Genomic DNA, 13,877 nt, shown 5'->3' with positions numbered 1-13,877 from the left:
AGAGGGTAGAGAATTCTTAGTCAAGCAATCAGTTAGTCATTATTAGCAAACTTCGACAGAACATAGAAGCGCACTACGGTGTGGCTCCGTTCAAGACCCGATGAGATTTCTGGTTTTTGTATGGCAGACTTGGCCGCCACTTGATTAATAAATTGTGTTTCTCCTTGAAAAAATACCGCCCTTAATTATGATACACTTGGCCGGGCGCGATTGAATCATGATTGAGTTCCTTTTTTTGGTTGAAAAAAATAAAAAAAATCCACTGGCCTACAAAATCAGCTACTGTCTCTGTTCACTTTTATAAGGCTTTGTAGATGTTTCAGACACTATGTAAAACAGCTCAATTTCATTTGTCTGAAACGACTTATAAAAGTGAACGGAGGGAATAACACTTATGGTGGGAGTGGCATGAAGAATGCAAGAATCATGGAAATGCTCGAACGCAGATTTCATCGAACATCAACAATGGTTGACATGTAACCAATTTCCATGGATCTCTCGCACTACGGCTAAACAACCAAAGTTGGATTGTATGGCCTATACGTAGTAACCAATTAATGGTCACGGAGAAGCAGGTCGAGCGACGCGGCCCCGAGTCTGGTGGCGTTCACGTAGTCCTGCGGCGCGTGGGCCGGCAGGCCGGGGATGATCAGCCCGACCGCCCGGGCGACCCTCATCGTCCACCCCTCCACGTACTCCGCCCCGTCCACGTGTCCGATAACGAGCCCCCGGGCGAGCTCCCACGCCGCGTTCACGTACTTGGACACCACGAACGCAAGCGAGAAGTAGTTCTTGTTGGGCTCCTCCTCCATGGCCCGCGCCCTATAGTAGCCGTCGAAGTAGATGCACCGGCCGAAGTGCTTGAAGAGGCCGTCGAACGGCACCCTCGGCACGATGTCGTTGCAGTAGACGAACCGGAAGTACCTCCCCCTCGCCGCCGGCGTGTCGAGGTGCTGCTCCACGAACTCCCCGAGCCGCGCGTCACCGACGCGCGGCTGCCCGTACGTGTACACGCCGTGGAGCCTGGCGAGCAGGTCGTGCTCGCCGTGTAGGGCGAGGATGGCCGGGAACAGCACGGCGAGCGCGCCGCCCAGGCTGTGGCCGGTCACCGCGAACCGGGCACGCGGATTGGCCTCTAGGGACTTCTTCAGCGCGTCTCGGACGGCGTAGTAGGCGAACGGCCGGTCCTTGGTCGCCTTGATCTCCGCCGGCCAGCCGGTGGCGTTCTTTTGCAGCCCGAGTGCCTTCATGAAGCCGCCGTGGACCTTGCCCACCTCAGGGATCTCGTACCACGAGATGTCCACGTCCGTGCACCAATCCTCCGCGTCGAACGGCTGCGTGCCGCGAAACGCCACCACGACGAGGTCGGCGTCGGCCGGCTTGTCGGCGAACATGAAGGCCTGCGTCGTGTAATCGCCTTGATCCCCTCGGAATTCTGCCAGGAGGCAAAGAACACATGTTTGTTGCACGTTAGCCAAACGTGTGTTGCCAAACTACTATATGCATGCTTCATGTTTCGCGTGCCCTGAAATCTTACCGTTCCAGCAGTTGAAGAACTCGAGGAATTTCATGTGCCAGTGTTTTTCGACGACGTTCTTGATGACCAGCTCGTTCTCGTAGGCTAGTTTGGAGGCCATAATACCCAGAGCAGCGAGGTAACTGCCATCCTCTGGCTTGATCTTCTTGTCCAGTTCGACTCTCATGTCGATGAGTCCAATGAGCGATCGATAGTTGGGGGACTCTCTGTCCGGAATTCGTAATTTGCCTGCAAACGTATGTAAAGTTAGCTAGCAATTATCGCCATTGTTGTAGTACTTCGAAGAAGCAAAACAGCGTCATGCGTGCATGTACAGAACTGTCAAATCCTGAGAACTCTTCAGACTTTCTATGGATGCTGTTTGACTTTCAAAACCTAGGGGTGTTTTCCACGTCACTCCAATTAAAAGGAAGGGGAACATTGAAGATTTTGGAGCAACCGTGCCGAGTCATTTCAGAGGAGAAAAATGAAACGAGAATGCTAAAAACGTGTATGACCATTTCGGCAACCTTGCTCGTTTTCATTTGATGAACTTGTGGTTGTTGGCTTGTGTTTTTAGCCGGGAACTTTTGTTTATAAACTAAAACAAAGCTGCTACTCCATCCGTCTCAAAATAAGTGTCTCAACTTTGTACTATACTAACTTTAGTATAAAGTTATGTTAAAAGAACTTTAGTGTAATAGTATAAAGTTGAGTCATTTATTTTAGGACGGAGGGAATACTAAAGTTTAGATACTTATTTTAGGACGTAGAGAGTATTTGATAATGATAAGGCGTGCATCACGGGAGTGATTAGAACAAGTGGCGCCTCCGAAAAGCAGTCGGGCCAATGACAGTATGCAACTTATTTAGTTGCTTAGCGCATCACGACAACAACCACCTTATTAACAAGTTAACATGTTATTTAGCATATGAAACTGACATTGCCCTTATCTTGGGAGTTGTTATGGATTATAAGTTCTGACCAGAGTACAAGTGGATATATACATTGGCTAGTCTCATGTATAATAAACTACGATTAAACCACAAAGGCTGCTATCCAAAGCATATTTTATGACCTCTGCAATAATGTGGCACGAATAATTAATCATTTACGCATTTACTTAATTAGTAAACCCCTGTTTCCTAGCAAGAACAACCAAACGCTTGCTGATTCCCGTTTCTATTTGATATTGCGAGTGCTTACTGATTGGACACCCACCCCGTGTACGTTTGCAGTTCCCATTCATATGTTTTTTAAGGTATAGTTTTTTTAATGGATTTTTGAAGGTATAGTTACATATAATTTGCACGAGTTTTTCTAAATTTTCTATTTTATTTCAACCTTCTCCCCCCTTTTCATATGTTTTCTGCCATTTTCTTCGCAACTACTCCAGGAGGACTGTATGTTTCGCCATGGAAGACTAATGTCCAGCTTTGATATGCAAGGCATATTTAAAGAAAACTACTTCTCGAAGAAAGATAAGATGGAAACCTCATGTGAAACTGCACGAACGTACTTTTTTTTTTGTTAACGACACATTTTAAAAGATTAGTTTTAGCAAGGTTTAGCAAGTTAACAGAAATAGATGATAGTACAACCTAAAGCTAAATCTCGTTGGTTTACCTTGCATGGCGTTTCTAATAAGCTTGAGCACGCCGCCGCCATTGTCCGTGATGAGGTTCATCCAGTACTCGACGGCGCTCCCGAGCTTGGCCAAGGGTGTCTTCACCCACAGCAGCAGCATCTGCGCCACGACGGAGAGGAAGATGATCCACCGGCGCCACCGGTCTAGGACCACCTCCTCGCCAGGGGCGCAGTCGACGGCGTCGCTGGCGCCGACGTCGCTGCAGCGCAGCAGGTGGAGGAGGCTGCGGACGCCGCCCTTGTCCGGCCGCAGCACCATGAAGTCGCCGGAGAATCCATCCCGGCAGCCGTCCATTGCCGGTCTGTCGGTCGATTGATGCCAACAGGAGCACGCCAATCAGCTTGACGATGAACAGCAAAACAAGAGCTATAGCTAGCACAAGGTGTAGGAGTATTGTATCAGCACGGCCGCAGGAGGTGCATATATATAGGCCGGGGGCTGAGTATAGAGGATAGAACCGCGTGCGAATGGCAGTGCTGAGGGTTCTAATTAGTGAATTAAACTAGGGATTAGATAGGGGGTGGGTGGAAGACTAGGTCACTAGGCGGTCAAGGTACCAACTGCGTGCATACTGGACTGCTGTGTTACTAATTAAGGACCAGATCAAAGGCGGAACCTTTCATCACGCGCGGTCGAACCCGTCTTCTTCGCACGTAAAGAAGGAGCGGTTACATTGGTCGGTAAGAAAAACCTTCAGTTACTCGCTAGTTTTGCGTACGGTTTTCCTGATTCTGCACAGATTTTCTGTATGCATGACATACGGCATACATTTGGAGGGAAAGGGAGAGGAAGAAAGAGAGAGAGTTGCTGATGCAAGTCACCTATCTGAATTGTTCCCCCGGGTTTATAGTGTTTAATATACTAAAATCTTATAGATCTGATGGTTTTTTCTCTCGAGAAAAACATTTGATTTATTCATCAATAGTCATAAAAACACTAGAGATAAAAACATTACATCCAGGTCCATAGACCACCTGACAACAACTACAAGCACCGGAGTCAGCCGAAGGTGTGCCGCCGTCATCGCTCCTCCCTTACCGGAGCCAGGCAAACCTTATTGTTTAGACAACCGAGAAATCATTGTGTTAAGGCGGCACCATAGGAATCAGCGCACCAAAATAACAAGCGTCCCTGATGAAGAGAAGCATAGATTGAAAGGATCCAACCTGTAGACACACGGACACAGATGAACAAAGACCAGAAGCAAGAAGATCCACAGAAGACAAAATCCGACAGAATCTTGCGAGATCCGTCGGAAACAAACCTCCACACGCCCTTCGACGACTCTACAAGCACCATCGCGATAGGAGATAGATGAGGAGAACTTTATCCCATCTTCAGTGAGTTTCCGTTCTCTCGCCTTCTTGAAGATACAAACCCTAAAGAGACACAAAAATACACCTAAAATAGGAGGAGGAGCCCTCCCTCTAGTAAGGGCTAGGGTCAACCCGACCTCCATGGCCTAAGGCCATAGGAAAAGAGGCAGACCTGCGGCGGCGCCAGCAGGAGGCGAGCAATCCCTAGTCGCCTTAGTTGCGAGAGGCACATGTGAAGGGGTAAGAGACGTACGCTTTCTGGAGATGACGTTTCCTGAGAGTAGTTTCGCTAAAGAAAGCTCCCTAGCGCGCCTGATTCCACACGCAAATCTTAAAATGGTTACACGTGGCAATCCCTTTGGGGCACACATGCTATTTGTTCCCATGCACCCTCTCTAGAAACAACGCAGTAGTTTGCTCGCATACACCCTCCTTAGGGAATGACCACGTGTGTATTATGACTCTACTATGCTCAAACCGAAGTGGTGTTTGATTAAGACCTTCACATGGGAAAAGATAACTCTTTGAAGCATAATAAGTCAATGTCAAAAGAGTGACATGGTTGGGGGCTATTGCAGGGAGTGTAGACATGAGTAAAACTTGGGCATATTCTGAAAACTCCTAGGTTACTACCTTCAATTCTACCTACCACTAGCTAGTTGCGAACATGAAACCCGTGTTACTCCCGTGAGAGGCTCGGGGACAACCCTAGGCGGCGCTGCCATCAGCCCCCACCTCGACACTCACCTCCCTCTCTGTCACCAAAGAGGGAAAAATCCTGCGTATGCGACGGCGGCGGCGGGGCTATTCTCCCCTTCCTCCATGGGGCGCTCGGGCGGCGCAGGATGGCTTGGTCAGGTTGGGGCGTGACTACGTATTGCGTGCGTGATAGATCTGGTCCCCGGAGGGCACACGGCGGCGTGCGTGGTGCGCGTCGATGTGCCTGATGTATGGTTGTGGCCCAGAAGAATGGTGATTCTTGGCATCAGGGCAACGCTCCTTTGTTCCATGCCAACATGGTGCTCGATGGGGCATGGAGGCTCGGGCAGCGCCTGGTTGGCCGTTGATGGATCTAGCGCCTCGTGTTGGAGTTTGGCTGCCCGTGGTCTCCGTGAGGTGCGATCTGCTGTAGTTGTTTTTGATGCTTCTTCATCGACGAGTAGGTTCGATCATCACCTAGACAATCGGCACCACATTCGCCTATCCGTCGCCATTGCAATCCACCATCTCCTCCTCGTCCACATAGATAGGAATATTGTTGGTTCCTGGCACAGGAATTGCCATCACCATCTGCACCTTGTCAGCTGACGGATATACCAGGACCGTGGAGGCTCGAGAGCGATACTTAGAGCATCGAGCTCGTTATCTTGGATCCTCCGAATCTACCTCACCCATCGCTCGTAGTAGGATCTTGATTAGAAGAGTCGATCTCCCGGAGATAATCTACACCGGCTCCTTCTTCATCGCTACAGATGTCACATCGTCCGCTCCCTTGGTTAGCTCATCGACATTGGGGAACAACAAGAAAATCTACATCATCTTTGCAAACTTTAGAATGTCACCTGGCGTGTACCACATCAGCATCGTTGTACATCCCGACCCATTCATCCTCACGAGGTCGATGGTGATAGAGCTCGGTGGTGACTGAGATCAGTGGTGAATCCGAGCGTTTGTGAATGTGAGTAGTGGTGGGTTGGGTGAGAGCGGCAGTAGTGGTAAATTTGGTGGGTCAAAATGTGGAATGATTGCAGTGGGGGTGAAACGTGCTGCTCAATATGGAGATCAACGTGTTGCTTATGTGTTAAATTTTGCGAAATTTGTGACAATAAACCCTATATCATTTTTTGCTAAACGTGCTAGTCAATGTGCTAACTGAAATTTTGCTAAATTTTCTAACTGAAAATTTCAATCAAAAGTGTTAAAAAACTTATGTCTGACTGCTGTTTTAGTTCAGAAAAAATAAGTGTCAAAAATGGGTCTAACTGTAGTTTTAGTTCAGAACAATTCATGTCAAAATATTAGTCTCATTAAAGTTTGATTTCAGACCAATTCAGTGTAGAAAAAAAATTCAGTTTGAGATTCTAGAGATTCAGTTTGACTCAAATTCAGTGTAGGTGTCAGAAAATTCAATCCTAGAGTCTGATACGTCTCCAACGTATCTATAATTTTTTATTGTTTCATGCTGTTATATTATCTATCTTGAATGTTTTATATGCGTTTATATGCTATTTTATATGATTTTTGGGACTAACCTATTAACCTAGAGCCCAGTGCTAGTTTCTGTTTTTTAATTTCCTTGTTTTTGCGTTTTACGGAAAAGGAATATCAAACGGTGTCCAAATGACCTGAAAATTTACGGTGATTTTTTATGAACCAAAAGAAGCCCCGAAGCAAAAGAGTTGGGCCAGAAGAGTCCCGAGCCAACCACAAGGGTGGAGGGCACGCCCTACCCCCTCCCCCGGAGGGTGCTCCACCCTTGTCGTTGACTCGTGGACCCCCCCTGACGTGAAGCCGACGCCAAAATTCCTATAAATATAGAAACCCCCATAAATAAACCTAGATCGGGAGTTCCGCCGCCGCAAGCCTCTGTAGCCACGAAAAACCAATCGGGAGCCCGTTCCGGCACCCTGCCGGAGGGGGAATCCATCACCAGTGGCCATCTTCATCATCCCGGCGGTCTCCATGACGAGGAGGGAGTAGTTCACCCTCGGGGATAAGGGTATGTACCAGTAGCTATGTGTTTGATCTCTCTCTCTCTCTCGTGTTCTTAATTTGGCACGATCTTGACGTACCGCGAACTTTGGTATTATAGTTGGATCTTATGATGCTTCTCCCCCTCTACCTTCTTGTAATGGATTGAGTTTTTTCCTTTGAAGTTATCTTATTGGATTGAGTCTTTAAGGATTTGAGAACACTAGATGTATGTCTTGCATGTGCTTATCTCTGGTGACACTGGGATATTCACGTGATCCACTTGATGTATGTTTTGGTGATCCACTTGCGGGTTCTGTGACCTTGTGAACTTATGCATAGGGGTTGGAACACATTTTCGTCTTGACTCTCCGGTAGAAACTTTGGGGCACTCTTTAAAGTTCTTTGTGTTGGTTTGAATAGATGAATCTGAGATTGTGTGATGCATATCGTATAATCAAACCCGCGGATACTTGTGGTGACATTGGAGTATCTAGGTGATATTAGGGTTTTGGTTGATGTGTATCTTAAGGTGTTATTTTAGTACGAACTCTAGGGCTGTTTGTGGCACTTATAGGAATAGCCCAATAGATCGATCAGAAAGAATAACTTTGAGGTGGTTTCGTACCCTACAATAATCTCTTCGTTTGTTCTCCGCTATTAGTGACTTTGGAGTGACTCTTTGTTGCACGTTGAGGGATTGTTATATGATCTAATTATGTTATCATTGTTGAAAGAACTTGCATTAGTGAAAGTATGAACCCTAGGTCTTGTTTCTAAGCATTCCAATACCGTTTTCGCTCACTTTTGTTACTAGTTACTGTGCTATTTTTATATTTTCAGATTACAAAAACCTATATCTACTATCCATATTGCACTTTTATCACCATCTCTTCGTCGAACTAGTGCACCTAAACAATTTACCATTGTATTGGGTGTGTTGGGAACACAAGAGACTCTTTGTTATTTGGTTGCAGGGTTGTTTGAGACAGACCATCTTCATCCTACGCCTCCCACTGATTGATAAACCTTAGGTCATCCACTTGAGGGAAATTTGCTACTGTCCTACAAAACTCCGCGCTTGGAGGCCCAACACGAGTCTACAAGAAGAAGGTTGCGTAGTAGACATCAGAGTCCAAAAAATCTATTTCATTCAAATATAGTACCGGGTGTAAAAAATTCAATATCAGGTTATATTTCACTCAAACCCATAATTCACACTCCATATGAAACCTAATTTACATTCCACAATAACATCTTCAGTGCCCATCATAACAACGACATCACTTCCATCGTCCGGTTCACAAATTGGCTGACTACACCTACATTGCAATTACATTACTTCATCAGCAGGATAGGGCAACTACATATACATTGCCCTACACCTGCAATGCACTTTATGCGCAAAATGCAACTTACTGCCATCACTACTAGAACTGTTGCACTACCGCAACACTTTACTAAGTAGAACATGACAAATATTTCATCACTACTAGTAGCCAGAGATGCTTGCAACTATCATAACAACAAAAAACAGCATGAACATGATGAAAAATCTCCTTACGCACCTTGGTCAGCTCCATCTTCATTTTTTCTAGATCCTCCTCCTTGTTGTCATCTTCATTATCCCACAGCGGCATTACAACAGCAGAATTGAATGCCCTGGAGGCGTTGTATGCAACATTGGAGGGGAACCTCGTCACCCTGAGTTGGCCAATGGAGACACTCGACAAGCCATACACACTTGCCACAAAATCAAAACTTGCTCGCCAGGAACCCTAACGCAAGCGAGTGAGTGAGCAGGGGCACCATGATTAAACATGGACCAAGCAAAAGTGTGGTCATCCCAGGGAAACTTACAATCTATAGCTGGTCATCATCGGGATGCTCGCCCCCCTTAGCTTTGCCTTCATGGCTGACTTTACCCTTCCCATCCTCTTCGCTCTTTGTTGCACGATGCTGATACGTCTCCAACGTATCTATAATTTTTTATTGTTTCATGCTATTATATTATTTTTGGGACTAACTTATTAACCTAGTGCATTATTATGCTATTTTATATTATTTTTGGGACTAACTTATTAACATAGTGCCCAGTGCCGGTTTTTTTCCTTATTTTTTGTCTTTATAGAAAATCAATACCAAACGGAGCCTAATGGAAGGAAACTTTTTGACGATTTTTCTTGGACCACAAGACACCCTGGAAGCTTCGGGAGGAGGCCAGAAGAGCCACGAGATGGCCACAAGCTCGGAGGGCGCGTCCTAGGGGGGTGCCACCAAGCTTGTGGGCCCCCCTATGGCACTTCCAACCCTAATATTTCTTCTATAAATACCCAAATATTCCCCATAAACCAGAGGGCACACCAAAAATACTTTTCCACTGTCGCAAGCTTCTGTCCTCGTGAGATCCCATCTTGGGGCCTTTTCTGGTACTCTGCCAGAGGGGGATTCGATCACGGAGGGATTCTACATCAACCTTGCTACCCTTCCGATGATGTGTGAGTAGTTTACCACAGACCTATGGGTCCATAGCTACTAGCTAGATGGCTTCTTCTCTCTCTTTGATCTTCAATACAATGCTCTCCTCGATGTTCGTGGAGATCTATTCGATGTAATCTTCTTTTGCGGTGCATTTGTTGAGATCCGATGAATTGTGGGTTTATGATCAGATTATCTATGAATATTATTTGAGCATTCTCTGAACTCTTTTATGCATGATTTATATAGCTTTGTATTTCTCTTCGATCTATTGATTTGGTTTGGCCAACTAGATTGATTTTTCTTGCAATGGGAGAGGTGCTTCGTAATGGGTTCAATCTTGCAGTGCTCAATCCCCGTGACAGAAAGGGACATGACATCTATTTGTATTGTTGCCATTACGGATAAAAAGATGGAGTTTGTTCATATTGATTGGATCTATCCCTCTACATCATGGCATCTTTCTTAAGGCGTTACTCTGCTCTTGTTAACTTAATACATTAGATGCATTCTGGATAGCGGTCGATGTGTGGAGTAATAGTAGTAGATGCAGGCAGGAGTCGGTATACTTGTCTCGGACGTGATTCCTATATACATGATCATTGCCTTGGAAATTGTCATAACTATGCACTTTTCTACCATTTGCTCAATAGTAATTTGTTTACCCGCCGTATGCTTTCTTTCAAGAGAGAAGCCTCTAGTGAAAACTATGCCCCCCGGGTCTATCCTTTATCATATTATTTTCGGATCTACAAAATCAAAAACACAAAAATACCTTGCTGCAATTTATTTAATTTTATTTTATTTTGCACTTTTACTTATCTTTATATCCATCACTATCAGATCTCATCCTTGCAAGTAACCGTGAAGGGATGGACACCCGTTTATCATGTTTGGTGCAAGTATTTGTTTGTTTGTGTAGGTGCAATTATTGGAGACTTGTGTGTTCCTCCTACTAGATTGATACCTTGGTTCTCAACTGAGGGAAATACTTATCTCTACTTTGCTGCATCACCCTTTCCTCTTCAAGGAAAAAACCAACGCAATCTCAAGAAGTAGCAGATGCATGCGAAGTAACACCCAAAAGTATTAGAGATCAATCATAGTCCTTTCGATAAATAAGAGTATCAAACACAACAAGGAGTAGAAGAAATTGATAGGCAATTTTCAGTAAAGATTTCACTACAAGTGTTGTAAGATAGTTTTGATAGATAATATGATAGCAATATAATTTGTAGCAAGTAACAAGTAACAAAAGTAACAAACTGCAGTAAATAGCCCAATCCTCAATTATGCTAAGGAGAAGCCGGTGATAGTCCTTATAGTGATTAAAACGATCTTCAGGACACGCGGGAGTATCGCCAAGCTAATTCCACCACGGTTCATTGACTTGCGTTCATTGCCTTGATAAGTGTCATGTGGGTGGACCGGAGCTAAAGTATTGTTCTTACTTGAACAAATACCTACTTATGATTATACCCTCTATGCAAGCATCCACAAATACGAGAGAAATAAATAATCTAAATCTAATCATAGCATTAAACATGTGGATCCAAAACAGCCCATCACGGAACAATTCATAAACTGGGGTTTAGATTTCCATCAATCCCACAACCCATCATCTACAAACTAATTTCACGATGCCTTCCCCTAGGCCCATATATAGATGGTGAAGTGTCATGTAGTTGACGTTCACATAACACCACTAGAGGAAGAACAACATAACATAATATCAAAACATTAAGTAGTGATCAACTTCACATGATTATTAATAACAACACTTCTCTCATTTCCCCAAGAACAAACGAAACTACTCACAACTCATCATATTGCTCATGATCACTGGGTAGAAATATATGATTGACAATCTGGATATAATAATATTCCACCAATTAAACCACAAGCATCAACTACAAGATGTAATCAACACTATAACATCCTCCAGGTACCAATATGAGGTTTGATATAAAGATTGAACATAAGAGGTGAACTAGGGTTTGGAGATGAGATGGTGCTGATGAAGATGATGATTCCCACGATGAGCGAAGTGTTGGTGATGATTGAGGCTTCGATTTTCCCCTCCCGGAGGGAAGTATCCCGGCGGAATCGTTCTGTCGGATAAAAAAGAGTTCCTGCCTCGGTCCCGCCTCGAGACGGCGGTGGAATGTCCCGAAACTCCTCTCTTGATTATTTTGTCTAGGGCAAATGGCAATATATTGTAGAAGGATGTCGGGAGGGGACCCACCAAGGCCCCACAAGCCCAGGTGGCGCGGCTAGGGGTGTGGCCACACCACCTGCCCTTGTGGGCGGCTGGTGGTCCCCCTCTTGTATAATTTTGCCCCAGTATTTATTATATATTCCAAATTAATTGTCTAAAAAATTCTTGCTTCATTTTGAGCTCAGGAGAATTGCTATCTCTGTTGTAACTTTTTCAGCTCGGAATTCCAGCTGCCCGTAATCCCCCTCTCTTGATATAACTTGCATTTTATAAGAAAAAAGACATTATACTTGCATCAAAATATGAAATATAACATTAAAATAAAATAAATAACAATATAAAATAATGATGCAAAATGGACGTATCAGTGAGCGGTGCAGTGCGACTCGACGCGGCGACCATCCAGTGCGGCTCGACCAGACCAGGTCGGGTCTGATTGGTGAGTAGCGTGGAGTAGGTCCGGTGCGACCGATTCGGTTCGCTAGGTTACGAAAAAACCGTAGGAAAAAACCCGCAGTCGTGGCAGGTACAATCAGTAGCAAAATTGGGAAAATAAACTAAAATGGGTAAAATGTGCTACATGTTTAGCTAAATTAAGTAAAAGTTGAGAATTTTCGCTAATTGGGTAAAATCTGTCATAAATGTGAAATTTGGGGGTAAAATATGGAATTCGCCTTTTTATGGAAATACAATAGAAATCGTAGAGAGGGTCTCATTACTTTGATATTTTTTCAAAATTGTCCATGAAAACTAGTGGATAGAGACATAGAGTTACTGTTGGAGTTGAAATTAGTTGGAGAGCATTTTGGTCGATGTAGTCGATGCATGCACCACGAACTTGACATGATATGAACTAATATTGGAGGACCAAAGTGTGATAAACGTTGTTGAACATGCACGTTTTGCCAGCATGTGGAACATATATTGCCCCTGCTGGGTTCGACTCGAGCTTTAGGGTGGGATATTTGCAGGTGAGATCGATTCATCGATATGGTGTCTCTGTGCAACATTTGTAGTAGCGTGTAGCTTGTAGGCAGAAAAGGTGCGCGCGTGTATGTTTTGGACCAGCGAGTGTGTGTAGAGTTTGCTTGAAAACCAACGCTGCTATGCACACGACACTTCATGCACGATTTTTGCACGATGGTTCTCATCCATCCATCAAATCATTGAACCAAGTTCAGCACATCCATCAGATGGTCAATCGTGCAAGCATCGTGCATGAAGGATCCTCATCCATGTGTTTGTTTCATTATGCATGATGATGCTTAACTTTTCACGTATAAATTACCCAAGAAAATGAAACACATGCGCGTCCGGTGGACCGTCTCTATCAGCAAAGAGTTGCGAGACTCGCTCCAAAATTTTCTATGTAAAGCGTGGTCATTATCTATGTATGCTCGTGCTACTTTCGCGACCAAATTGTTGTAGAATAGAACGGCCTTTGGCAAAAGTAGAACTGGACACATTCGTGCGTCCGCGTGGAACTTCTTTCCCCCACGCCACAACTCATCTCTTTTAAGTTTTTTTATTACATGAACGTGCACATCTTTTCCTATTGGCGTCAATCATTTTAGTTCTCATCCGTCCATTTTTTTTTCAAAAGTCCGTACGACGATCTTGGTTACGACCAGCCGCGTGTATGGGCCGTTCCAAGCAGTTTCCGCAGTTTGAATGATCACTAAAATCGTGAAAGATGTACAATTTGGAGTGCTAGAACAAAGTGTAATAGGGAGATGAGTTGGTTGGGCGTGAGGAAGTCCAGTCCTTCCCCCTCCCGGCCCTCGCGTCGCCCTCCTGGGCGACTCGGGGGCAACTAGGGTTCCACGGCCGCCGCCACCCCCCTCCACTCCCTTCATCCCCTCGCCGCTACCGGAGACGGCCGCCGGGAAGCATGTGCGGGCGCCGGTGAAGGTGGCGGCGGGGATCTCGGCGCTCCATCCCCTCTCGGAGGCCTGCGGTTCCTGGGGCGGCGGCCCCAACCGGAGAGGCGGCGCCGTCGGGCGGTGGGC

At 45.3% G+C, this 13,877-nt stretch overlaps 1 protein-coding gene across 1 annotated transcript; it reads right to left on the bottom strand.

The window, feature by feature from the left end:
• Nucleotides 1–331: 331 nt before the first annotated feature.
• On the bottom strand, nucleotides 332–3,545 carry LOC123167055 (triacylglycerol lipase OBL1). Its single transcript, XM_044584892.1, has 3 exons — nucleotides 3,144–3,545; nucleotides 1,538–1,765; nucleotides 332–1,435 (listed from the first exon to the last, which is right to left on the bottom strand). The coding sequence occupies exons 1-3, from the start codon at nucleotides 3,457–3,459 to the stop codon at nucleotides 555–557; spliced, it is 1,425 nt and encodes a 474-aa protein (XP_044440827.1). The 5' UTR covers nucleotides 3,460–3,545; the 3' UTR covers nucleotides 332–554.
• Between the last annotated feature and the right edge of the window lie 10,332 nt (nucleotides 3,546–13,877).

This window comes from Triticum aestivum, chromosome 7D (assembly GCF_018294505.1).
Source record: "Triticum aestivum cultivar Chinese Spring chromosome 7D, IWGSC CS RefSeq v2.1, whole genome shotgun sequence".
Taxonomy (NCBI): Eukaryota; Viridiplantae; Streptophyta; class Magnoliopsida; order Poales; family Poaceae; genus Triticum; species Triticum aestivum.
Note: the sequence above shows the minus strand (reverse complement) of the source record. Positions and strands in the feature narration are given on the sequence as shown.

Excerpts from the sequence above, each read along its gene's own strand:
- LOC123167055 (XM_044584892.1), bottom strand. The coding sequence starts at position 3,459 with ATGGACGGCTGCCGGGATGGATTCTCCGGCGACTTCATGGTGCTGCGG. Across the intron at positions 1,766-3,143 it reads TATTAGAAACGCCATGCAAG|GCAAATTACGAATTCCGGAC; the intron begins GTAAACCAACGA and ends ATACGTTTGCAG. Across the intron at positions 1,436-1,537 it reads GTTCTTCAACTGCTGGAACG|AATTCCGAGGGGATCAAGGC; the intron begins GTAAGATTTCAG and ends GCCTCCTGGCAG.